General features: G+C 39.2%; 1 protein-coding gene across 1 annotated transcript; it reads right to left on the reverse strand.

Moving 5' to 3' along the window:
* Nucleotides 1-2,011: 2,011 nt before the first annotated feature.
* Srfbp1 (serum response factor binding protein 1) lies at nt 2,012-27,054 on the reverse strand. Its single transcript, XM_048419332.3, has 8 exons — nt 26,901-27,054; nt 18,295-18,383; nt 17,258-17,330; nt 8,860-8,931; nt 5,138-5,219; nt 3,811-4,528; nt 2,647-2,684; nt 2,012-2,294 (listed from the first exon to the last, which is right to left on the reverse strand). Exons 1-8 carry the CDS (start codon nt 26,964-26,966, stop codon nt 2,110-2,112), a joined length of 1,323 nt encoding a protein of 440 aa, XP_048275289.3. The 5' UTR covers nt 26,967-27,054; the 3' UTR covers nt 2,012-2,109.
* Between the last annotated feature and the right edge of the window lie 503 nt (nt 27,055-27,557).

The following is a 27,557-nucleotide window of genomic DNA, read 5'->3' on the forward strand; positions in this document are numbered from 1 at the left end:
TGCTTACTCAATAGATTCCCTTAAATGCCGGAAGCAGTACTTGTTGAGTGTCTGCACAGACATGTTCTCCTCACTTATCCATCGGGGTGTGCCAGGGGAGAGTTGTGGGTGCTCCAGTTCAGACCTGAGCAGGCACTCATAGCCTGTGCTTGTGCATGATTAACTCCTAGAAAATGACAGAAACTTCCAAAGCCCTATGAACAGATATTGACTTCTTCAGATTTCGCTCTAGGCTTTTTGGTTAAAGTACTGTTTACCTCAACGGATTTATTCTTCCTATGGCAGCCATGTCAAACTATCTGTGTTTTTGAAACTAAGGAAGCTCTTACCCCCACCAAATACACATGTGGGTGACTTCCAGTGAGTAATCATCCAGTCAAGCAGTTCTTAGGAATGTCCCTGTAGACACAGATGTGTGAGATTGTTTATTGCCGGTGGGTGCCAGGCTACTCTTCGCTGTGATAATGCACAGTTGGTTTTCAAGGCTACCATGGGTCTATAGTAGGGGATGGGTAAATTAAGTTGTGACAACCATCACTGTTTTATGCCAGAAACTGGTAGTTTCTGACACAAACACTTCCTGATTCTGACACAAACACTGCCTGAATTACGGCAAGACTAACTCCTAAGTTTAGAGAACTCAGTTGGTTCCAGGAGTTTTGAGACCATGTCATCAGCTTAGAGAAAAACAAGAAAACAAGTTCTAAGTGACTGCAGAGTCAGCTAACACAGACCGCTCTCAGGTTGAAATACTACAGAAGTATGCCTCCCCACTGAACAGTGTGAGGTGTGATGATGTTGGTAGAACTTGTGAGGCTAAATATCGAAGAGGAAGGATCGAGATCTGCAGATGGGTTCCCTCCTATGCAATGTGTAGGAGCTCACACAGGCCCAGGCAATTTGTGGTACTAGAACAATATTCTAGTATGGCAATATGAGCCATAAACCAGGGGTTTCAACCTTTGAATCATAACATTTTAGGCTCAAAACCCAGACATGTTTACACTAGAGAGAGTTCAGCAGTGTATCTACACCATCTGTTAGCTGTAGTACCTTTTCTGTAATAACACAAGCATCTCCAGACATTAGGGCAAAGTCACCAGACACTGAGCAGCCCTACCCTATACTAGCAGCTGTTCCACCTGGAGTCACTGCAGCAAAGCAGGAGTAAGCCAGGTGCGAAGAAAAGTCCACTGCCATTGTAAAGCCTCCATGGCACAACAGCTGCAGTAAATGTAAATGCTGGCTTCGAACTCTTAGGCGGGCATCTCTGACTCCTAGCTGGAGTTAATATTCTCAGGCAGACTTGCAAATATTTTAGGAGCACTCCCAACTTTAGTTTGGGTAAGTCTGGGGTACACACAGACATTTTCCTTTCACTTTGTGTATTTGTGCGTATGTGTGCGTGTGTGTGCATACATGCATGGAATGATGTACAGACTGAAGAAAAAACACCCCACATCTATAGCACAATCTGAATTCCATTGTTCTAGCTACTGACATTCCTAAGTTCGTAAAACAGAACTGAGTGGAAGGCCTTACTTTCTTCTAAGAGCACTAACGTGCAGGCAACATGGAATTCTGTCAGCTTTCCTTAACTAACCAATGATCTTTTTATGTTTTCCACACTAGTAAAATAAAAACCTTTCAAAAAATTCTTTGCCCCTAGAGTTACCTAGGTGGCTCTTTAAGGGTTCCATGTCCTCTACTAAGCCACTTTAATCCCATCTTCTTCTAGAACTTGTCCTTTAGGTTAACCCTTGAGGACTCTTCTACAAACATTTCAATGCAAGGCATGACGGAACACACCTGCTTCCCAGCACTGGGAAAGTAAAAAACAAGGCTAGTCTGAGACATACAGCAAGCTCCTCAATGATAATGCAAGCAGGATGATAGGACCTAAAATTCTGTAACTTCTAAATTATATAAGAAATAATTTGGGGCATACACTCTTATAAAACAAATTTAGAGATCTGTAAAAGATTATATAAACACTCCCCAAACTCACACATAAAATGAAAGAAAAACAACATATTTTTTAACTTTCAAAGGGACTTATTTAAATAGACAAAATAAAAAATTTTGACAGAAAAGGTAGCAATCAATCAATCAATCATCAAATGTGATTTTTTTCCCCTGAAACACGGCGATTCTGGACTGCTGCTCTTTCCGCCTCCTGCTCGCTTCCCAAGAAGGGTGCAGAGGAGCCTGCACCTGCTGCCTCACACGCTCAAAACCTCTGCGTGCACTCTTTGCAAACTCATTCTTGACTGGAAGTTCATCTTCTGGAAAATCTGGGAAGAAAAAGAAAAATTGCAACTAAATATACCTGAAAAGGACAGACTTCATCTCCTCACACCAATTACTAAAGAAGAGTCTCATTTTACTTTGACAAAGCTTCTCACAATTTAGAGTGGACACCTGGCAGAAACCCTTACTTAGTCTGTTCTTACAGCAGCATCACGAGAGCATGCAGTTTGGCTACAGCCAAAAGAAATCAATAAAAAACGATACTGATAATGCTAGGACACTCCATCTCCACTTGTGTGGGCACACAATTCAGTAACACTATTAGGAGATGACAATCTTCATCCTCTCCCTGTGGCACAGGACTGCTTATCAGCTTGAGCAGTCATGAATACACACCTGGAGCTTTATTCTTTGGGGCCTGTTCTCTGGGATCCCTAAAAAAAGAAAAAAAAGAAAAAACAAAAACAAAACACAACATTAGGAGCTAAAAGACAAAACAAATCCTCTGATGACAGAATGAATGACAAAACTCACCCTCAGCATCCACTTGCTCACTCCACCACCAGTCAATAAAATAAAATAATCCAGGCCTCAGCTACAGTCATTGAATTCCAATATGCGTGCATGCACACACACACACCCCTACACACACACCCCTTTCCTTTACACCACATAGGAACTTCTGTTCAATGGAAAACAATCCATTTTGTCTGTCTTGCTCTTGGAGACTGTCTATATAAAGAACTTCGAAAACTTTTTAAAGAGGAGAATGATTGATAATGAAAATTAGCATCTACATTTTTAGTGCAGAACCAAGAAAAATCTAGAAATCTTTTGGGCACACCTGAGTTAGATAGGTAAATATTTTAATTACTCTCAAGGCTTTAACAATTTCTTTTCTATGCCAGGTTTAGAAAAAGTATTTACATTGTATTATTTTATTAAAGAGTATCCCTGACCAATAAATATACAGAAAAAGGGTCATTATTGATGATATCAGCTAGTCACAGCGTCTAGTTAAAAATGCGCCAGTATTCTCTATCAGTTAAGAGTGATAAATGAAACTCTCTAGGGGAACAGCTGTGAAAAGTGGCTATCGGCAGAGATGAAAAGCAATATCCCAATATAAATTGGGTGGAGGAAGGCAGTCGCATGTACTAAAACATGGAAGGGAGTCATGTTTGAAATGGAAGCAGGTTATGCCACATTTATCAGAAAATTCTGTTTATCAAGACAGACGTGAATATTTTTAAAGCTTTACATTAAAAAAAATTCCCAAATTTTGAAAGTCTGATAAACAGAACAACACCAAAATTACCCAGGCATGTCTCTGGGCTGGAATGGAGCCTTTCTCATGAAGCTGGGCAGTGTGCCACTGCTGTATGTGTATCTCTACATGTTCCCAATTATGAAGACGAAGAGAGAGGACCAGCCCAAACCCCATCAAGGCTGACACAAAGCAGGTTCATGAGGAGTTTTTCTCTCATGCTGTGAGGATATGCAGCCACTCCATATAGTAAACAAATGAACTACATCAGTTCAGAATAAAAATGCCCTTACCTTCTGGAGCTTTTAGGCCCAGATAAAGAGTGGAAAAACACAGATTCTAACTTTCGGGCTTCTGGGATCAGCTTATGTTTATCATTTCGTGTATCCCAATGGGTTTCAAGGGTATTAGCTTTGGGCGAGACCTTAGGGAGGGGCTTCTGTTCCTTAGCTGAGGACCGTGCACTATTTTCCTTCTTTCGTGTCCGCCGGACTTTTCCAATGAAGAAGTCATCACCACTGTCGCTGTCCTCGGATGCAGAAGACTGTTTGTAGAACCTCTCTTCAGTGCTGTCGTCGAAGTACTCCTTCTCACTCTCACTCACCTCTTCCTCGCTGCCACTGCTCGCACCAAGGGTGTCTTCACTCTCTTTCTTTGCGGTTTTGGTTGAGGCTTGCTGTTTTGAGTCAGTGGATGACGCCTTCTGGTGTGCAGAAGTAGCCACGACATCCTTTCCTGAAGGCATCCCTGGAGAACATGGAGTGGCCACTGTTTTGGGTCCATGCTCTATTGTGGCTGTTTTTTCTTTTGAATCACTTACTGCTTTCTTTGTCACTGTTTTAGCTTCTTTCCCTCTCTGCTCCCTGACAACAGTTCTCTCATGATGCTGTGACTCGCCTGCACCATCCTTTGAACACTGAGTGTCTTTACACTGGCTTTCTTCTGAAGTATTCTTTGATGACTGAGCTTCAGGAGCATTCTGCCTTGAATCTTTGAAGGCTTGCACAGCAGCTGCAAGGAATAGTACATGACTTTGTTTCAGCATTGGCACAAAGCGTCACTGTCCCCACAAAGTACTGCTTCAGCTATGTGGAAATATTTGAGAACTGGAATCTACAGTATGTATGGAACAGTCTGAGGTCACAAAGAAATCTTTTCATTACTTAAACACCAAATTCATAAAAGGAACACAACGAAATAACTGAAATATGAAAAGAAAATTACTTTCTTCATGGCTTTGAATTATGAAGAATAGTAAAAATATCATTGAAAGCAATAAAATGACAACATTAATTTATGTTAATGCCACTAATTAGTTTCAGGCCTAAAAATAAGTGGCATTTAATCTCTGACAAAGCATTTAATTTCATAAACATATTTTATAAAAGATGTATATAAATTATGTGACATAATGACTGTTATCAATATTTAAAACAACTTATTCAACATGCCTGTATATATATTTTCTATAATTTTTACATATAACAAATTTGGAAATACAGATTTAATCTTTTTATATCAAAATCTTTTATACTTGCAGACGCATGTCCATAGCTATATACACTAAAGATATTTATCATCTACCCAAAGTCATATATCGAAATGTAATTTAACTCCTACCTTTTAGCACATCTGTTTTTTTCTTTAGAAGAGGGTGAACTGCTAATCTGGCAATTGCTCTTTCAGTTGCAGTAGAATCTGGCTGAAAATTGAAAGCAATAAATATACATCATCAAAATTAACCTGTTACTATTGGAAGTGACTGAATTGATATCTATCAATCTTTGTATGTCTTAGGTCACAGACTTTGTAAATATTCTCTCTAGATAAGTTACCTATGGAATCTACTCTAAAGACAAAGATCATATTGATAAAAACATAACTCATCTTAAATAATTAAAATGTTACAATTTAAGTCTATAAAAACTTAAAACTGTGCCAGACATCATAGGTTCTGAAAAAAAAATCATAGCCCTTACTTTCAAAGAGTTTAAATGTCTAAGAAAATGAGGTTAATCAGAAAGATTCAATTACTGTATTCGTGCTATATCATGATGACAGTTAAGTAAGTCTCATTTAATGGAGACCTAGAATAATATGATGTTCTCTCTTCCAGTTTTGAATGTCTTCTTTCTTTGGTGTATGCTTAGAACACAACCCAGTACCTAGCTTATTACTAACACTTCACAAATATTTGATTACTGGATAGGAACATAGAATCATGTAGCACTTATTGTGTTCACAAATTAAGACATTCATGACACACGTCACTTTTTTACATGGCCAATGGAGCCGACCTCATGCACATCTAGCTCTAGCTCCACCCTGGGATCGGGCTGATCCCCACTGGCATGCTGAAACACTCCTAAGGTTCTCCTACACTCCTTTCCATTTCCTGAATACATTTCCCTTCTAGGTGCTCAGATAGATTCTGCCATCAGTTTTCCTTCCTTCACATAGCACAGGACACCTTAAACTTTAATCTGGATAAAAAAGGGGCCACAGCAGAAGATTCCTAAGAAGGCAAAATTTAATATTTTAAGCATTTCTTTAATTTTATTCCCAAGAAAGCAAACTCAACATCTCAAACTTTTATTAAGATTTTTCTTTGACAATATTTATTTCAATTTTAGAATTCAAATATTAACAAAAGACTATAGGCCAAGGGCTTTTTTTTTCTCTACAAAACAAACCAACACTCTTGACTTCAAGATCATTTAATTTAGCCATGTAGGAACAAATTGGATCTCAAATTCAGTTTTGTGTATTTGGTCTAATATGCCCCGTAAGTTTCCTCTAATTCACAAATCATTAGCGACAACTGCAAATTATTGTTTAAAGTCCACTTTAAATCTTCTTAGGAAAAAAAAAAGAAAAAAAGACATTAGTGAAAAAACCAAACCCAACCTAAAGGCTTGCGAGTAGCAGTGGGCACAGGCCCATCTCTCGGCGGCTCTGCCATCTCCACTTGTATGTGTGCAGTGCAGGAACCAAGGGGCAAGGAACCCTGCAGACCCACCCTCCTCGCTCGAGTCCCTCTATCCATTTACAGACTAACTGTTGTGACTCTAGTTTAAAAGGCTAAAACATCTCCACAAATGACTAATCCAAATCAGAAGGCGATAAACTTCATCGGAGAGGGAATGCCACAGGGACACATAAAAGGAGCAGACCCTGTGCAGTAATTCAGAGCTTTGCGGAAGCCTTCACAGGGTTAGGCTGGATGAAGGAAACCACAGCTTTTCCTTATTTAAAACTGACACAATGTTTGCCATGGAAAATTCTCAGGAAACTGTGGTTTTTCACACACCTCCAGTTTCTTCCATTTCAAATAAATTAAACAAAAAAGTGGAAAACACCTTCATCCTTTAATGGAAAAATTTTATTTTGGCAATTGGGTATTTATTATTAACACAAAGGCATTTGTTATGCAATTTTGAAAAGAATTCTTCAAATATCCTCTGAATGAAAACAAGTGTCTAAGAGAGAAAGTTCACTTATGTGCTGTACTAATATCTGAAAGTTCACCTAAATAAGCTGTAAACCCATGGGTAGAGCAAGAATATGAATATTAATGCTTGTAATAATAAATTGGGACTAAGTTCAATTCCACTTTATCTAAAGAAATAAATTAACAAGTTATTATTGTCAATGCACAGCTCTCACCTTAGAGATTTTAAGAGGCAGTTTATTCTGGAGTCACGGCCCAAGCACACTGACTTAGAGAACCCCACATGGAAGCAGTTTCACGCCATTTTATAGTTTCAAAGAACAAAGACATTCGTGAATCAGGGTGCGTTAAAACACACTGGGGCACATCAGAAAGGCAGTCACAGTTAGGAGCTGTTTTAGGAGGTAAAGGACCCTTTGGGAAGTAAGGCCTACTGACTGGCACCACCAGTGAGCCTGGCGGTACAATGCTGCCTGCATCCATACTGTTTCTGGACCCATCGAATGTAACCAAGCCTCCCAGGAAGTCACTGCCATGGATGGAGAAACCTTAGCTACCATGCCTTCTACATCATGATGGACAGATCTAATGTTAGAGTCTGGCGGCAGTAGCAGCCTTTTCCCTTTTAGATATGTTAGTGCCACTGAGGCACTGACTGTGAGACCCTGGCTAACGGACTGCTCTCTGACAGATCCTGTTATCAAAGGAGGTGTTAGGGACCAGGTATCCAGCTCTTCACACCCACCCTGACTCTGGGAAACATCTGAGCACCTGGCTTGTGCTGTGAAATCACTCTCATCTTCAGAAAGTATAAGAGACTCCTACTCCTGACCTCAGGGGCTCTCAATTCTATTAAGAGAGCCTGTTAAGCTGTCCTCTCTGATGCTAGGTTCTGCATTCTCCTCGGAGACTCCATCATGCCGCTGCTGTATACCTGCCTATCTATGCTACTGATACTCTAGTATAAACTCTGTATCTCCAACAATCCATCTCAGTGAACAATAGTTCCTTAATTTTTGAGCCAAAATATGTTCTCTCTCTGCTTCTGCAGTACTTTAGAGATGAGAAAAGAAATGGATACATTCCAAACACAGAATGTTTTTGTCTTTGTTAAACATATAATATAGCATATGAAAAACAATGATAAAAAAAATGGAGGGACTGGAGAGATGGCTCAGCAGTTAAGAGCACTGCTTCCAGAGGATCCCAGTTCAATTCCTAGTACCCACATGTCAACTCACAACTGTCTGTGATTCCAATTCCAGGGACATGCAGGCAGAGACAACAATGCACATAAAATAAGAGTAAGTAAAATATTAAGTCTCTTAAAAAAAAATGGGCTGGGCGGTGGTGGTGCATGCCTTTAATCCCAGTACTTGGGAGGCAGAGGCAGGTGTAAGTTCAAGGCCAGCCCAGTCTTATAAGAGCTATTCCAGGACAGGCACCAAGGCTACAGAGAAACCATGTCTCAAAAAACAAAATAAACAAAAATAAATAAATAGAAAATCAAGAAGTAGAAACTGATGTTTAACATCACATACTTGACACTTTAAGTAGGCAGAGGGCAAGATGAATCTGTCAATAAAACAACAACACACTCCTTTAGCACTGCAAAGTCACTGGACATTAATGACAGGAAGAGATGAATTCTGGGGGAAAGAACCGAGTACCAAGAACTAAAAGAAAAGATATTTTACCTTTTGGTAGTGATGTAAGTTAATCTTATAATACTTTTCACTACTTTATTTAGCTATGAGAATTTGGTAATGGAGATAGGAAAGAGGGAGCGGGCAAAAAGATATCAGAGGCGAATGCCGGGAGACAATGAAAGAACACTAAGCAGTAAGATGAGGCACTCCACACTGGTACTGTGTCTCTACCACACACATACCTTTTTGCAAGTTTTTTCAAAGTTGATATCATCACCAAGAGCGGATTTAGTTATGACATCAGGTTTCAATTCCTGTGAAAGAAAACAATTCTAATCTATAATCATTGTGATTTAAATTCCTTTTGTATCTTGATTTAAGAAACCTGGTATTTAAAATGTTAACTTCTAGAAAAGGAATATAATATCTATCACAGTTAAGAAATTACCACACACTAGAAAAGCTATGACAAACGCCTATAAGTGTTGTATCGATTCTGCTCACATAAAGACTCAAGTTCAGTACATTTTCAAGGACTATAGGTAACCCAAACATTCATATGTAGTCAGAAAGTCTTTAAATATCAAGTCTACAAAACAAATACAATAAATAAATAAACAGTTTTGAACTTGTAGAAATGCAAGGAACACTATATACATAATCCTCTGTAGAGGGGGACTCTAAAAGATGAACATCACCTGGGCGAAGTAACTTTATTAGCAATCCTTGAAGCGAGTATGGATTTGCAGGTTAGGAGTAATTGTAGTGATACAGAAAAAAAGCACAGCAGATGAACCCATTACTATGACTACAAAGAAAAATTGCAACTGGAAAAACAGCAGAGGAACAGAAGGAGGTTGTAGAGGTCATTACTTTATACATACAGTAAAGTGGCAGGAGCCAAAGGATGCCATTGAAATCGACAGACTATAAAGAGAGATTACCCAGAATACCTGGGTTCAATTCTCAGCATTGCCTCTCACAATTGTTCCAGCAATATAGTACCCTCTTCCATCCTCTACAGGTACCAGGACAGAAGTGCACATACACACATTTGTATCCATAACACTCATACTCATCAGAGACTACTTAAGAGATTAAGAGCACATACCCCTCTCCCTGAAGAGCAGAGTTTGATTCTTAACACCCCATCACATGGCTCACAACTGCCTGTACTTCCAGCTGCAGGGGATCTGATTGATACTTTAGCCACTTCAGGAAACTGCACTCACATGCACATGATTAAAACTAATAAACCATGAAGGGCCAGAGTTTCCGAGGAGAGACCAGGAGAGGCTACTGGTCAAAGTCAGCCCACTTGCAGCAGAAGACCCCAGCAGTTTAGAGATGCCAGTACCATGCCAGACATAGCAGCAGCAGCAGCAGCAGCAGTAGCTGTGGAGTGGAGCCAGTCTGAGCCTAGGAGACAAGTTGTGTGTGCTGCATTGAGGAGCTGGGAAAGTGACCCAAGACCTTTGAAGTAGTCAAAATGATCGTGAATGACTCCCAGACATTGGGCAGCAGGTTGTTTTCACTGTTGGGAGTTCGATTTGTGCCCTAGGTTCCTCCCTCTTGAAATAAGAAAGCACTTTTTATTTTACAGAAGCCCAGACACTGAAATTTTAAATAGACTTTGGGTGTTTTAAAGAGACTTTTGAAGACTATGGGGCTTTTAAAGTTATTTGAGTTATCTATTTGGTGTGGGAGAATTATCTGTATTCTGTCAATCATATTTTAATAAAACGCTGATTGGCCAGGCAGGCAGTATAGGCAGGAAAGCCAGACAGGAAGTAGAGGTGGAGCAAAGAGACTGGGAGTATTCTAGGAAGCTCCCTCTGCCATTCCTGCGCAGACCACCGAAGAGGCAGCATGTAAGCTGTCACGCTGAAAAAGGTACCAAGCCATTATGGCTAACATAGATAATGATAATGGATTAATATAAGTTACAAGGACTAATAAGAAGCCTGACCTAATGGGCCAATCAGCTTTATAACTTATAGAGATCTCTGTGTGATTGATTTTCTTTGGGGTATGCCGGCTGTGGGGTACAGGGCGGGACAGAAACAAGCCGGCCCTCATGCTACATCTATTAATTTGACATTTTAGAGATAAATGAAAAAGGGTTTCTATTTAAATAGTGATGTGCTTGCATATGAAATCGACAAGGCTAGTTTCACATCAACTCGACACAAGCAAGCACTATTTTGAAAGAAATCTCAATTGAGAAAATGCTCCCACTAGCTTGGTCTGACAGTCGTATGTGCTGTAAGAAGGTGGGCTGAGCAATCCATAGGGACCATGCCAGTAAGCAATGGCCCTCTATGCCCTTTGCATTAAGTCTTGTCTCCAGGTTCCTGCCCTGACTTCCTTTGATGACAGATTGGGATGTGGAAGAGGAAGTGAAATAAACCTTTCTTCCAGAGTTGCTTTTGGTCATGGTGTTTTTATCACAGCAACAGAAACCCTAACTAAGTTAGTAGATAACTGAAGCGGTCATGAAACATACATGCAAAAACAAAGGCTTAAAAAATATCGGTTTTACATAGGTACGATAATCTATAAACCACTGTCTCTTATACACAATATTAACCCAACTTACTCTCTTCTAGCCAGTTACTCCTCTATTCTGCTTTCAGTTTCATCATTTTAGAAAACACAATCGCTCAAAAAACTTTCAAAACTCGTTAAAATGGAATGAGTCCTGCAATGTAACCACCTGTTGGACCTTTACATCTCCACTCATCCCATAATCCAGTAATGATGGGCACCTTACTAAAGACATACATAACCGTCTGCGTGATGCCACAACCAGGGAACTGAGATGGAAACTAAACAATGAGACATAATAACATCCATTCTGGAGAAAACCGAGAAAGTAAAAATTAAAAATGATGTTCACAGAGTGCACTGCACAGTTCGGTGTACCAGAGCTAGAGAGAGCCGAGAAGCCCTAACTCACCATGCACTGACTGATCTGCATGCTGTCTGCAGTGCATTCTCCTTACCAGTGTGCTGAGTTCTATGTAGTTCATATTTAGGCTTTTAGTTCTAAGTTAGTGTCTTCACTCTGTGGCATCTCCCTAAAATCATGTTAGACACTAAACTAATCAATCATTTCTCTAGATGTGAGCACCTTAAATTATGTTTGTTTCCAAGAAAACAGTACACTGACAGAAAAATTAGAAAGCTACAACACACACACACACACACACACACAGTTTTAAACTAAAATGTACAAAGCCTACGTATATAGCATGGAATTTTATGAACTTTCCTAGAAACATCCTCTTTCATTTTAAACTTTCTTTAAAGTTTATGACAATTTTATGACTAATCAGACATATGATCCTTAAAAACTAAGATGTTTTCTTAGACTGTGATGAGTAGAAGAACCCATGTTCCCCAAACCTGCAACTTCTATTATAATGTACTTCAACAATTATGAGGGTTTAAAAAAAAAAGCAAAATTCACTCCATAATTCAACCCACATAAAAATGATAGATTAAAGGTTTGGCTGCTTTAGAAAGGAAAAGGGAGAGCATGTAAAGGAGATGTCTACAACTTTACTAGAAATTGCCAGAATTAAAAATTGGAGCAATTTTCCTTGCTTGAAATAATTTCTATTTTATTCTTAAAGACTCATTTATTTTTGTATGTATGAGTGTTTTGGCCAGGTGTTTTTTTTTTTTTATTAACAGTCGACAGTGCTTTGAACGCTTTAATGGTTATTAGGAAAATCCTGATAGAGGAAAAAGTTCAGATTTCCAGAATTACAAAACTTGAAATCATGTGCATGCAGTGCCCACTGAGACCAGTAGAGGGTGCTGGAGGCCCTAGAACTGAAGTTAGATTCAAAGCTGCCACATGGGTGCTAGGATCTGAACCAATGTCTTGTGAAGAGCAGCCAGTGTACTTAAACGTGGAGCCATCTCTCCAGACCCTATAAATTTTTATATTCAAGAAAAACATACACTAATGAGCTTCTCTTGCTATCACAAAATATTAACTCATGTGCATAGTACTGATGTGCTATAACATACAGAAAAACCAGAAGTACATGATTTTCATCATAAAAATTGTAAGTTTATATGTTCAAGTTGATATGTGTAAATATTTGAAACTAATCTGTCTCTGTGTTGCATGCTTTTTCTTACTTTTGAATCCTAAAATTTATAGATACATAAAATGACATATGTACTAATGTGAGAGTTTCTTCTGTATGCTGTGATTACCGTCAATGAATACAGAAACTACATTAGACCTATAGCAGGGCAGAACTTAGCTAGGCTGGGAAAACTAAATTGGATCCTAGGAGAAAGAAGGGCAGAGCAAAGAGAAGCCATGTAGCTCTGTTGGAGATAGAAACTGGAACTTTACCGGGTAAACCACTGCCACGTGGCTTTATACAGATTAATGCAGATGGGTTAAATTTATATGTAAGAGTTAGCCAATAAGAAGCTAGAGCTAATGGGCCAAACAGTGTTTTAAATAATATAGTCTTTGTGTGATTATTTTGGGGCTGAGCAGCCGGGAACTAACAAGCGGCCTCCACCAACAATGTACTGATGACTTTAGAGCAGAAGCAAAATTGTCCGGGAACCATGGGGAAAGCTGACAAGAGGGATTTTAAGCGACTCACAGGGAATAATATGTACTAAGTACATTGTGTACTCGCATGAAAAAAGTCTTATGTTACAATATATAATTTTAAAAGATCTGTTTAGGGGAACGGAGAGGGGGTTCAGTGGTCAGCAACAGTTACTGCTCTTGAGTTGGTTCCCATCACACATCTGATAGCTCATGATTCAGTTCCTGGGCTCTGCTGCCATCTCCTAGCATTCAGTACCAGGCACATAGACGTGCGGGCGAAACACGCACAGACAGGAAAAACATGAGTAAACAAATCTTAAAAACACAAAAAACCCCTAAGCTTAAAGTGTACAAAACAAAAATCTGTTTCCAATTCACCCCCAACTGAGTTCATACCCATTTATAGGAATTGAATTTACTGCTGCTTTTCTCAAGGATCCTTTGTATTTTATTGTTGTTTCCTACAAAATATGCTGGTAATAGTTTCTTCTTTTTCAAGTACCCATCTTACAGGAGTTATGATAGTATTGCTTGTTCAAATTTTTTACATTAATGGTTGAAAGTGCTTCGGATGCTTTCATGGTTATTAGGAAACATCCTGACAGGGTGAAAAGTTCATGTTTCCAGAATTACAAAACTTTAAAAAAAAAGAAATCAAATAAAAACAACACCCTTCCCCCCCATTCCGCCACCCAGCACTTTCTACTACTTCTAAATCTTTTGTACCTACTCATTTGAGAAGGAGGTTTACTCAAAATCTTGGTGTGCAATGTAACCTCATCAGTAAGAGTATTTTACATTTACCAACTCATCCTGCAGCCTGGCCTGCTTCCCCCAGAGACAGGAAGTTTCAGAGGACAGACACCACTTACATTTGAAACATCTGCTTGTATTTAGAGGAGTAAGGTGAGGCCACCATATGCTTGACATAATGTCCTCATTACAGGACCTACAATGAAACAATATTAAGGGATCAGGAATATGGCCTACTCAAACCTCAGACTTTTAACTGAAGAAATTGCATTCCAGGAAGCAAAGTGGGATTCAATTTAAAAACTACTTTTTAAATGGTGTTTCCGGAGTATGAGCGGGGCAGTATATATTGATCTCTACACATACCGCCAAGATTTCCTGTTGATCATTTCAAAAGACACAAGACTTAGGGGTCTTGTCCACTTTAAGAAGAAAAGTTCTATGTTTTAACAAATGAAATAGGGGCTGGTGAGATGGGTCAGTGGGTAAAGAAACCAAGTGCAGAGACTCTTGTTTGATCCCCTTGACCTACATCACAGAGAAACACGACATCCAATAACTTTAAGTTGTCTCTGACCTCTATGCATCTTCCACGTACTCACACATGCAAAAACAAACAAATAACACTGCAAGAACACAAAGTTATATGGCCTTAGGACACTGACTAAGGTGACTTTATACAATGAAGAACTAGCTTTTTTTAATCTTTATATTTCTGACACTTAACACTAGTAAGTAATTTAAAAAAACCCCTCAATTTCATATTCTTTTAGCAATAATAGTTTAGCATCATTTTACTTATGTCTAGGAATTCAGAATAATCCCAGCACTGTAAGTACAGCAAAAAAATGCTGCATTAAAAGCCACTTAACCACCCATATGCCAAGCGCATCACTACCTGTTAGGGGAATTAACTGAGGAAGCCGACTCAATAGTTTAAGACACCATCCTTGAGTAGGAATGCTGTGAAAACAGACCACAGCAGAAATATAATGAGCTATACTGAGAGGGTCAATAGTTCTGGAATCAGAACGGTAGTGCTGGGAAAGGTTTCTTAGGACTAGTACCATGATGAGTAAGGTGTTAGGGACCAGGGAGATGGTTGAGTAGGTAATGTTGCTGCCATGTAAGTAGGAAGATTTGAGTTAATCCCCAGCATTCACACAAAAAGCCAGTTAAGTTTGTTGTATTACCTTGTTTCAGTTTTACCTTTTTGGTCTCCAGATTAGTAACTTGGGGATCTTTAAGTTGATAAGCTGCCTCTCAATGAGAAAAAACTTGTTTCAGAAGCCAGTATGTACATTAACAGCTTGAGAGTCTGAATACTATCAGAAACAACATCAGAGAAGGATCCTTAGCACTATATAAAATTAGAACCTATCATTTTACAGAATCATAAAGATCTGGTCCCTGTATCCTACACTGTGGCCAAAAAGAAACTACTCCCTCTTCTAAAAATATATGGGGTTTTCTCCATGAGGATGACATCTTGCAACAAAATACCCTATTATCATACCAAGCAAGTATAAGACAGTATGTCATGAGCACAACTATTAAAGTCTAGTGGTATATGAGCTAAAGAAACAACTCCTCTGGAAAAATAGTAAGTAGAGGTTCTCCTCCAAATTTAAGTGTTTGACTGAGAATCTACTGTTTTGTGGTTATTTCTTTGATACTCCCATATGCATGAAAAACACTTCCTTATAAAATTATAAAAGACCTTTCAACTGAAAAAATGATAAGCAAATTTACCCCTTTCAAAAAAGGCAGGTTCTGTCAAAGTACCACAAATCAGAAATGCACTTTAGCTAAGTAAACCAATAGTTGATCTAGTATTCCTAGTCTGGATTTTTATATTTAATTCAATTACTGCCCTATTTAAGTCAATACAAAAAGAGATTAAAAACAAAAGAAACAAGATAAAAGACAGACTGGCCAACTCAGAATACCCTAATCCCCACCAGGAATTCAAACATGTATACTATAAAATATATGAATTCAGTACACAGCCAGCGAGCTGTGGTTCTCTGTGGTAACAGCAAGGGTTCCCACACAGTGCGAGAGACAGGTGTAGTAACACTGCAAACATCTCTAGGGTCTGATTTCCCTGTTGATGAAACCAAAGAACAGAAAACAAGCTTCACATACAGATCAGATACGACAACTCGCTAACTAACAAAAGCATATTATCGAGAGTTACAATATGCAGGTGTTCTAAAGACGAAGGAGTCACTTGTCACTAAACTCCTTACAAACTGCAAGTCACTTACGAGTACTGAATTCTTCTTTCAGAGAAATCAGCAATTATCTAGTGGTTCAAAATCTGTGAACAACTAAAACTACAAAGACTAATACTTAGAAGAAATAACACGAAGGATCTATCAAATGGATTTTATATCTGATAGTCCTATAGGAGTGACAAGTACTAATAAATATTGGGCTCTTCATCCCAAAGAGTCATTGCCCACCTCCATCTTTATAGTAACTGGGATAACTGCATCCTACTCAACACTTTCTTATTCCTTAAAAAGGACAGTGAATAGCACTGATAATTCAACTCAATTAAAATATTGTTAAAGAATTCTTTTGCTCTTTTATCTAAACCAAACTTGAAAGTTACACTAAATTATAAAAGTCAAACATACACAGAAAATTACCCTGCAATTAAGATAATTGCTGGGACCAAATGTTGTTTTTAAGTTCAGCAATAAAAAAAAGTCTTCCAGACATTTAATGGTATGTCATTTTGTAAATGAAAGTTTCCATAAAGAAAGGGCAGCAAGAAGACCTAAAAATTATGCTAGTAAAGAGCCTCGCTGAAAAGGCAACAATATGAACCATGTTGGTTCAACAACTACATTTATTTTAAGTTCTACAGAACCTAATAAAATGTTGACACCACTACATAAAAATTTATTGAGTTGGCAACAGGAGAAGCATGATGTCAGCAACCAGCACCACTATCCCTGTTTCCAAATAGCACAAACCCTTTAACTATTGACCTTAGTTTAGAATACATGCCTCGGTAACCGTAAAAATAAAAGCCTTAGACATGAGGCATCATAAAACACAAATGAGTTTAGTTTGGCAGTTTCAACTCAACTTAGTCTAGGACTTAAAAAACAGGGAACTATCAAGCTTACACATAGCACAGTCTTGCAAACGTGCCACTCATCACCAAGTTCAGTCACACAAATAAGCCTTGAGCAACCCAGGAGTCCTTAAAGAGGCAGCATGCACACAAGATCAGGGCTGCCAGGAGAAACAGCACACAGCGCCCACTCGCATGCCCTCACCTTCATGGCGTGAATCTCCTCCAGCAACCGCTGGGCTCGTCTCTGATTTTTCAGCAGTGCATCCTCAGTGCCCCTGTAAAGAGACAGTTATTACCAAGGAAAACACGAGGCTTAGAGACACGTCATAAACAATATTTTAAGTTTTTGAGAAAACCTATGTGACAAGCATGCACCCTGTACTGTTGTTTTCAACCCCCTACCACACACACCTACTGTCAACTGTGTTGAAAACCGGACAAGACACAGGCTATCCTGGAATCATTTCACTGGCTGGTGGATTTCTCTAGTCTTTTAATGACAATGTCAGTTACAAAAACCGTGAACAAAAACTCTGTTTAAAGTAATAAAAGCCTCCTAAGACACAACTAAAGGCAGGACATACTTTTATTAATTGAAAAATTGTTCTCTGGAATTAAAGAAAAAAATAAAGATGTCCAGTATCTAATTAGAAAGGAGGTTATCTTCTGGAATATTTATGAACAAACAGAAAACCACAAACCACACATTTGAAGGCTTTCTAAATCTTTGTGCTTAAACCCTAAGAACTGCAAACAGCTTTTCAATGACACTCCTGATGCGGGAAATAAAAAAAATAATCTTTTACTCAAAAACATCACAGTATATAATAAACTGACAAATATTTCCACAAGATACAACCAATTTCAAAATACTAGGACAAAGAAAAGTGAATGAAATAAAGTCATAACCAATACATCTTAGACTTACTAACACACTGAAATAACTTCTAGTTATATAAAGCACATAAGGAACCCTGCAAGCAATTTCTATTTGGAAGGAGGAAAGGGAGAACTTTCTTAAAAATGGAAGATATCATTCTGTATCTTAAGCAAGAAAGGTTCAAAACATACATATAAGGGCATGCTGAACAGCACACTCTCTCCACCCTGGATCATCCCTAGATCATATCTACACAGAAAACTTCAGAGCTGAGTGCATACTCATTCCTCTAACTTACAAATATTAAAAATACTTTAGATATTTTATTAGTTATAGGATTATTACTTCACACAACTAACTTTTTGGACTTCAGTCTGCCAACACTCCTGACAAGTTTTCGGATAACCAAAACTCGGACTCGCTTCACTTCCTTTCTCAGCTTCACAACCTGGGGGGAAAAGACATTTGAGTGTTATTACAGAGGATCCGACAAGCTCTGCTGGACATGCTCAGATGGATGCAGACTCCTTCCATAAGCAGTGCAGGAACACAGAAATAAAGACTAGGTGCCGGGGATGGAAGGAGAGCCGCTAGGATTGATGCTGTTTTTACAGACACAACATTTCTAGCAATTAGCATTTTACTGTTATACTCAGGATTGAAACATACTAAATTATGATTTTTCTATGAGAAATACCTTTCACCTCTGAGATCAAAGACTCATCTTTATAATTTTTGATATCACACCTTCACCTTTCTTCAACAGTTTCATGGCACTGCTTGGATGTTCAGGGCTTTCTCTCAGTCTCTGGCCTCAGCGTGCTTGTACTGACCATCTCAGCTGTTACCTGAGTCTTCTTGAGATAGGAAAGAGTCTTCCCATGAGCTTGTTACCATCTATTCTTCCTGATTGGCTCAACATCATTTATGAAAGTCACAGATTTCCTATTATTGCAATTAAAGGCACCTCTACAACTTACTACAAGAACATTAATGTCTTACTTTTAATCTAAATATGTTAATGTGTCTTCCCCCCAGATAAATTCCATGAAAGTCAAAAATCTTATTTTACTCAACATTCTAAAGATTTAAAATAATACAGGGTATATAGACCATGTTCAACAAAACTTGCTGAAAACCAGAATAGAACACACCTTTTGTTCATTTACTGCTTCAGATGCCTACTATATTAAAAGAACATAATCACAATCTTTCCCACTAGAATACAGCAACATCTTTGAAATTTTCTTTTTGTTTTTATTATAGATTTTCTTTGAGGAATAAAAAAAAAACCCACAAAAACCACTATCCATGAACACAAAGTCTTTTATTGCTTTTTCTCACAAGCAGAAGGTAGGCACTGTGGCTACATCTGCAGTCCCAATGCTTGGGATGAAGTGAATGAAAATGCCACAAACCTGACAGCCTGTACTGCATGCCTGGTCTGAAATAAGCCGGAACTACAGAATGAGATTATTTCAAAAAACAAACTAAAAATTGAGAAACAGAATCATAATGGGTTATGATACATTGAAAAATTAAGTCATTTATAAAAAAAAGTACTAACACATGTCAATTTACATATTAAAATATTAACACATATTCCTCAGTGCTTAACCTTGCAGGCTTATGAAATGATAAAATAACACTATTAACAGCAAACTTAACTAATATATCTCAGCAGGAAGAGCTGGTCCCTAGTTACATTCCAATTACAGGAAAGCTAGTCTTCAACTTTAAAACTCTGATTTCAAAAGGGGTATGCTCGATATTACTTGGTAAGAAATTCTAAGAACAAAGGGAATGCTTTTTCCATAATCACATTTCACACCAATACCAAACATGTTTTTCTTGTTTAACTTTCTCAGTATCCATGTACAGGCAACAGACAAATTTGAGTATAGCATACAATAAACATTCACTATATATAAAAAAGAAATTTTTGTTTTAATCCCTACTGATTACTCTAAAAACTTAGCTTTACTTTTGTAAAACATTACCAGTGGCATTTTTGTGAGGCCATTAAAGGTTATCAATTCATTTGTCATCCAGGAATTATGGGCTAAGCTGGCATGTATGTGGCAGAAGGCCGTCATAGTTTGGCAAATTCTCTAACCAAAAGCAAGCAGAACTGGCTGGTATGTATAGTGGCACATACCTATGACCCTGGCACTCAGAGGAGAGAGAGAGAGAATATGCTCTGCTCCTCCCAGTTCCAGAGACAGTCACATCTCACACAAGTGTGTGTGACTGAGTCACAAGGGTAAAGGTTTGAGTGAACGGCCCTATTGGGGGCTTCCTTCTTGTCTAGCAAAGTGCATAGTGTTGTCATAAATGTACTTACTCTTCACTGAACTCACCTATATGGTCTGCATGTTCCAGTGTAACTCTAGCCATAGCAAGCCCAACGGCAAAGTCAAGGCTGAGAACAGGAAGCTTATCATCAACAGAATGGCCATGACCATCTATCAGGAGCGAGATTCCACCCACATCAAATGGTATGATGCTGGTACTGAGTATGTTATGGAGTCTACTGGTTTCTTCACCACCATGAAGATGGCCAGGGCCCACTTGAGGGTGGGGCCAGAGGGTCATCATCTCTCCCCCTTCTACTAACACTCTCATGGTTGTCATGCATGTGAACCATGAGAAGTATGACAGTTCACTTAAGATTGCCAGCAATGCTTCTTGCACCACCAATAGCTTAACCCCCTTGGCCAAGGTCATTCATAACAAGTTTGGCATTGTGGAAGTAATCAATAACAAGTATGGCATTGTGGAAGAAATCATGACCACAGTCCATGCCATCACTGTGACCCAGAAGCTGTGGATGATCCCTCTGAGAAACTATGGCATGATGGCTGTGGGCTGTCCAGAACATCATCCCTGTATTCAATGGTGCTACCAAGATTGTAGGGAAAGTCATCCTAGAGCCGAATGGGAAGCACCTTCTGTGTTCCTACTCCCAATGTGTCCACCTTGGAGAAAGCTACCAAGTATGATGACACGGAGAAGGCAGTGAAGCAGGCATACTAGGACACACTAAAGGACATCCTGGGCGACAGTGAGGACCAGGTTGTTTCCTCTGACTTCAATAGTGATGCCCACTCTTCCACCTTTGATGCCGGGGCTGGCATTTTTCTCAATGACAACTCTGCAAAACTTATTTCCTGGTATGATAATAAATACAAATATAGCAAAAGAGTTGGACCTCATGGACTCCAAGGAGTAAGGAACATTGGCCCACCCACCCCAGCAAGAACATGAGAGCAAGAGTTGTTGCTGAAAAGTCCCTATCCCAACTCAGGCCCTGACACTGGGTATCTTCCTCACAGTGTCCATCTCAGAGACCCAGAAGAAGGGGAGAGGCTTAGAGAGCCCCACTTTCTTGAATACCATCAATAAAGTTTACTGCACCCACAAGAGAGGGACAGAAAGACAGAGAGAGTAAGAATGAACAAACTACTCCAACCAACCCCCAACCTCAACTAAGATAGCTGCATGCTACACTATAATGCTGTTTGGGAGTGAGAAAGTAGAGATTAGGTAAAATAGGTAAGGAGATAATAGTGGAAACAAGAAGACAACAAGTAAGAAGAGTTCGAAGAGAGAAACTGAAGTAAAACTCTATTAACTCATCATTACTCAGGCTGATGATTCCAAGCAGCAAAAGAAAGCATTCAAAATGACCCCTTAGCAGACTGAAAATTCACAGTGAGAGTGTTTCTGTGCTGGCAGTGAGCTATGACTGAAATTTAAGCAACTTACATCACTTCTTGGATAAATAACACAATAATACAATAAAGTCAAACCCTAGCATTCTTATTGAAAAAAGAACAGATGGAAAGCCAACTCAAAGAAGAGAAATGAAGAGAAGGAACCACAAACAAGCAAAAGCTGATCATGAAAGGAAGGACGTTCTGTCCAAAGAGTTCTCTAGTTATGCACTAAGTTCTTTCTGCAGTCCAACATTCCATTGCTGGTAATGATCACAGACAAGGAGCAGTGTTTTGCAATGTGAACATCCTCTCTACATTCCAAACATTCCTTAATGAGCCACTCTACCCATGTATACTTATATAAGCTATGCATCTCTTATAAGCTAATGATAAGCCACTTGTGAGAAAAAGAGCTATATTCTGGGATTCATGATGACTATTTTTTAATCTGAATTGACTCTTGCTGACTATCTGCTATCTAGTAAATTAACTAATACCCAAGTAATGCATTACTTTGTCATGTTCTTGGATTAGAGCAATCTTTAACAAAACTGATAGTTATTAGGAAAAGCTGAGCACATCTGTGATTTTTTTTAGAATACATTATAATTTCTGCTTATTCACTCTTGGATATACAGAAATCATAAACCTTGGATCACAGGGCTGGGGGAAACAGGCATGCTCAGAAACTGCTGATAGAAAAGGCAACTACTATAGTCCTTATGGAGGAAATTTTGGCAATCTTTAATAAAAATCCTACATCTGAGAGTCTATTAGAAGGCATGTTTCAACAGTAAAGAATCGCACAATGCTTTCCATGCTCCACTCATTAGAAAATGTTTCTTAGGATACTATATATATATATACATATATATATATATATATAAAGAGTACACAAAAAGGACATACGTATTTCTATCACACATGCAAAATTTAAAAATATTTATCAATACTATACACTAGCTATAGAAATGGTACAAAAGAATGAGACATATAGGTGAGAAACTACACCAGAAGAGTAATAATTACCTCCAAGGTAGAACAAAGAAGCTGGTGTTTTAAGTATGATGCAGCAAAATCCGAAAACTCTTAAATAAAGATAGGTTACAAAGTCTTTTTAAGTACTTCACAGTTATGAACCTTATTATGCCTTTATAAGGAAACTTTAGGTTAGTCATCTAGATTATAACTTATTGTTGGATTATTTTTGATCAACAAGAATTTCAAAAAAAAAATCTAAAATGATGCATGACTGCCTATGATTTAGCCACTAGCGAGCTTATGCTGCCATCTAGCAAAACTCATGGGAACAGTTAACAAGCAAATAAGCTGGTGTGTTTTTAAGATGAGCAGGTTTACCACTTTAATAATTTTCAAATACTAAGCACCTATGATAAAAACATTTTGCAATGTCATACCTACATGCAAAAAGTTGATATTCTTATTCAAAATACATGGAAGAAAGTAAATGCATTTAGCTTCTACCTTTCAATAGTTCCCTCCTTCAAGGGGAACATTTTCTGATACCCAAGGATGTTTGAAACTACAGGTAGTTCAAAATCCTGAGTTCTTTCCCATATATACATATGTATACATGTGTGTATTTATTCTTTTATTTATAAAGTTGATGCAAAAATTTTAAAAGGTAAAATAAAATAGATCAGTAGTAACATGTCATAGTGAAAATTTTCCATTTCATGGTCATTATTAAATATGGGTTTCTTGCACTGTGGTACCCTGACAGCCAATCAGGTCCCTGAGAGATCAGGGATCAATGAGTGGTAGCATGTATAATGCAGGTACCCTAGAGTAAGGGGTAAGTTACTGTGAACAGGACAGCACACGGTTTCATATGCTGCTCTTAACAGCACACATGAACTCAAAACTTAGGAATTACTTCTGAATCTTATAACTGAGGTTACCTCAGATAATCAAAACAATAAGAATCAAAACCACAGATGGAGGAGCTCATATTACATTACTAGCTTAAAAAAAAATTTAAAAGACTTACTATTTTGTACCAAATTATAAAATTATATCACCTTTTTCTAGGGAGTTTCATGATGCTTCAAAGGGTGGTATTCTACCAGACTGCCATACCCCAACCCCAATCTTAAATATATATATGCCTCAGCCAAGGAAAGCGATGAACAGAATCAAGCTAATTGAAATTCTATAAATTCTTTACCCACTAATTGTCACAGCATAGACACTTCCAACTGTGCATCCCTGTTTCTCTAGTTCTAATGGGATGGGAGGAAAAAAAAGGTCAAAAATTTCAGAGATTTCTTTTTACCTCTCATTTCAACATAGTTTTTGGAGTTCACTTTTCACAAGACATTCTGTAAATTGAATATATTATAAAACTCATTAAATTAAACAAAATACATATAATAATTCTATAATAACTGGCAGTACTGGGGATTGAACCCAGGGCCTTGTGCATGCCAGGTAAGCAGTCTACCATTGAGCTATATAACCAGACCACGATATACCTTTAAAAAGAAATCAAATTAAAAACAAGGGTTACTAATCAAGTCCCGGCTATGATTATCATTATCTCAAAGACAAAACCACAAAGGTTTGTTTACAAATCTTTGCAAATTTGATAAAGTAGAAATGTGCCATACCTCTCTCATACATAAAACTGACAAATCTTTAAAAAAAAAAAAAGGGACATTTACAAAATACATACTGAGAATATGATACGGAAAACTATAAAGGTAGGCAGAAGGGACACAAAGTCTCTTTCGCACATATACGCCCACATAAATGCCATTACAAACGCTGACAAGGAGAATTAAGTGGTGCTTCCAAACGTACACAAAGGGTAAAAGCTAGCAACAGTTTCCTGAGAAAGCTGTAAGTGGGACTGGTGAGAGCAGGGCTAGCAGGAGCCAATGCAGCTGAGTACATGGTTAACAGGGACAGGAGAAAACAAGGCGGACAGGTGTCCTTATGTTGCTCAATTTTATCCAAAAGTAAGCCAGTGGGTTTAAAACACAGAAACGATCTCTTAAATCCGAGCTGAAGAAAAAACTGAGCAGCAGGTAAGACGGATCAACAGCATCAACCTCAGTAGCTAGGAGAGCAGCTTTGTCTGGGAAATACCCTGGACGGCCACAGCAGCAGAGACAGAAGCAGGTGTGATACACTGAGTCTCAACTTTTCACATTTGCTTCCCTTTGGGGGTAAGCCGCTGCCAAATTTCTAAGAAAAAAATGTCATGTCTGAGGAGCTTTTTCTAGGCAGTCATCTTTGTTCTTTCTTTCGTCATGCTTCTCAACCTTTATGTAGGTCAAGCCACAGTCATGTGCACAAAAATTCTGAAGCTGTGACATACACAGGACAGTGGTCACATAATAATTTATCACCAAGTGATAGCGATGTCACAATCATTAAGGATTTTGTGGCTCAACGACAAAATTAGTCAATGCCATGAATTTTCGAACCTGTTTCCACTAAGTGACTCACGACTCCATTTGTATTCTTATTTTGACCTCAATGATGACATCAACATGTCCATTATTTTCTGTCCTTTTTATTCGCTATCTGTGAGGACATATTAAATCTAAATTTGGGATATGTATGATTTCTCATTTGTTAAATTCATCCAATCACCCATAAAACAATTTTAGAGCATGTTATGTGCCAGGGGAACATCTCTACATGCACACATGACAGAAACAGGTGGTCACATCACTGAACGCAATCTGGTTAAAATCAATCAGTGAATTCTTTCTAATGATCTTACTTAATTATTTTGAAAAAGCCTACAAGTTGCTGATGTGGAAAAGGAACGTTGCTCGACTGACTACCTGACATCGAGACCCTTGAAATCAAAACCGGACCTAAATGTAACTATCCCTTTCCCTGAAGATCTTTACAGTTCAGACATAACTTAATGAGAAATGCCCACCGACAATTTTCTTGCACAAAACACAAGCTTAAATGAGTGAAAAAACATCAGGAAATTCGAAATACCTTTTTTCTCCCTCTTTGATACCTTGTACCCCATTACCTACTGAAATGGCCAGGCAGTGGTGGGGCACGCCTTTAATTCCAGCACTCGGGAGGCAGAGACAGGCATATCTCTGTGAGTTCGAGGCCAGCCTGGTTTACAAGAGCTAGTTCCAGGGCAGGCTCCAAAAAGCTACAGAGAAACTCTGCCTCGAAAAAGCAAAAACCAAAAAAAGAAAAAAAAAAAAAAAGATTCAATCTGGCATACCGTGACATATTTGTTAATTCTCACCAGTGAACGTTTTCTAGCCATATATTATTCAGTTTCCTACCACCAACCTTTTTCTGCTTAGAAGAGTCCCTATGCCTGCAAGGCCTTCCAATGCATTATTACTCAATTACTGTCTGCAATTCCTGTAGAGGACTCTCTGAGAAGATTAAGGACTCTATCACACATCTGACTTTGCTCTTGCAAAAACGTCTGCACTATTATTTGGAGTTATTCCTTTATTCTCTATCACAGGTTACTGGAAAACAAAAAACAACAAAGAACGTCCTACACAGCTTTATACTTGGGACAGTGACCTGCATCACGATACGCAGTTGTGAGGTGTCCGTTCGAGTCTCGTTCCTCCAAGCTTACTTACGTTGTTTGGGATGCCATGTGAAAGTTGGTAAAAGCATATACTGAAAACTCTTGGTGTGCCTGGCAAGACTAACACACTCCAGCCGAGGTGGGTGTGAGACGGGAATTAAGCACGAAACCAGGGAGATAGATATAGGGGACAAGCGAGTGCAAACGGCTCTTAGAGTTCAGCTGTAAAGGAAACAGACCAAGGGGACCGACACTATCAGGAGAAAGAGAGGTGTCCGGAGTGCGTACAAGGTCATTCAAGACCTGTAACTTGTATAGCAAACTGTGCTGCAGTTTGAACTTTCTTTCCTTCCATTCTGACAATCAAGAAAATGCAGGTTTACTGAGAGCTTACCCAGGGCCAGGCACTGAGCTCAGCAAACTTAAATCATACCAGCTTATGAGGAAGGGACTACCGTGGAGCTTCATTCTACCGAGAGCAATTAAAAGTGACCGAACACTGAGTGTCCTCCCCATCGTCTCAGGGACGGAAGTGTGGGGAAGCTGAGACCAGGGACGCGACCCGCCGCGCGTGGCTCCTGTCTTCCGACCCGACGGGTCCTCGGCTGCCGCGCTCCCCACCCACGCGGCGGGAGACCCTGAAGGCGGAGAGGGGGCCCTACACCCCATAATCTCGGCCCGCGACGCTCACCTCGTTATTGAGGTTGAGAGTTCCCGGCTGAGGCTTTGCGGCCGGAGGAAGAGGATCGGCCGCCATCTCCACACGTGAACACTGAAGGTGACACTGCGGCTGCGCAGGCACGCCCACCGACGGCGGCCTCTTCCGCCCAAAACTCACCGTCCTGCGCGCAGACGCCTAAAGAAGAGTCGGGAATCTTCCGGCGGTACCGGAAGTGGGAAGGGCAACTTCCGGCGCTTGAGCTACGGGTCGGAATGGAGCGTTTCCGTGGAAACCAGGCAAGCGAGCGCTCCAGTGGGCGTGGTATTAGTTGATGTTCGCAGTGAAGGGATATTTTCCCGGGGATTGTTCCACTGTGTTCCGTTATAGTTGGACAATACTGAGGAGGAGCGGAGAATGTTTTCCTGAACAGATCAAGTTGCTTGAGTAGCCGATTTTGCTCAGTTCTAAAATCTAGCGCTTGTGAAGATTTTTGCTCTTTCAAGGACATTTTTTTAAGAGCCTCCCTCAGTGCCTTTTGTTTCCTACCGGCCGAAGCGCGAATATGTGGAAAGACTGAGTTTTGGTACAACGGATATCTGAAGTAGAAGAGGAGCATTTGTTACTCCCTGTGAGAACTGTGTTTGAAGAGCTGGGTCTGTGGGCATAAGAACTGTAAAACGAGACTCT

The sequence above is a fragment of the Myodes glareolus genome, chromosome 13 (assembly GCF_982192425.1).
Source record: "Myodes glareolus chromosome 13, mMyoGla1.1, whole genome shotgun sequence".
NCBI classification, from domain to species: Eukaryota; Metazoa; Chordata; class Mammalia; order Rodentia; family Cricetidae; genus Myodes; species Myodes glareolus.

Bases quoted from the DNA above. Each gene is read 5' to 3' on its own strand.
- Srfbp1 (XM_048419332.3), bottom strand. From the start codon at position 26,966: ATGGCGGCCGATCCTCTTCCTCCGGCCGCAAAGCCTCAGCCGGGAACT. The intron at 4,529-5,137 runs GTAGGAGTTAAA...TATTCCTTGCAG, and splicing joins AAAAACAGATGTGCTAAAAG to CTGCTGTGCAAGCCTTCAAA. The intron at 2,685-3,810 runs GTAAGGGCATTT...TTCTTTTTTTAG, and splicing joins GGGCCTAAAAGCTCCAGAAG to GGATCCCAGAGAACAGGCCC.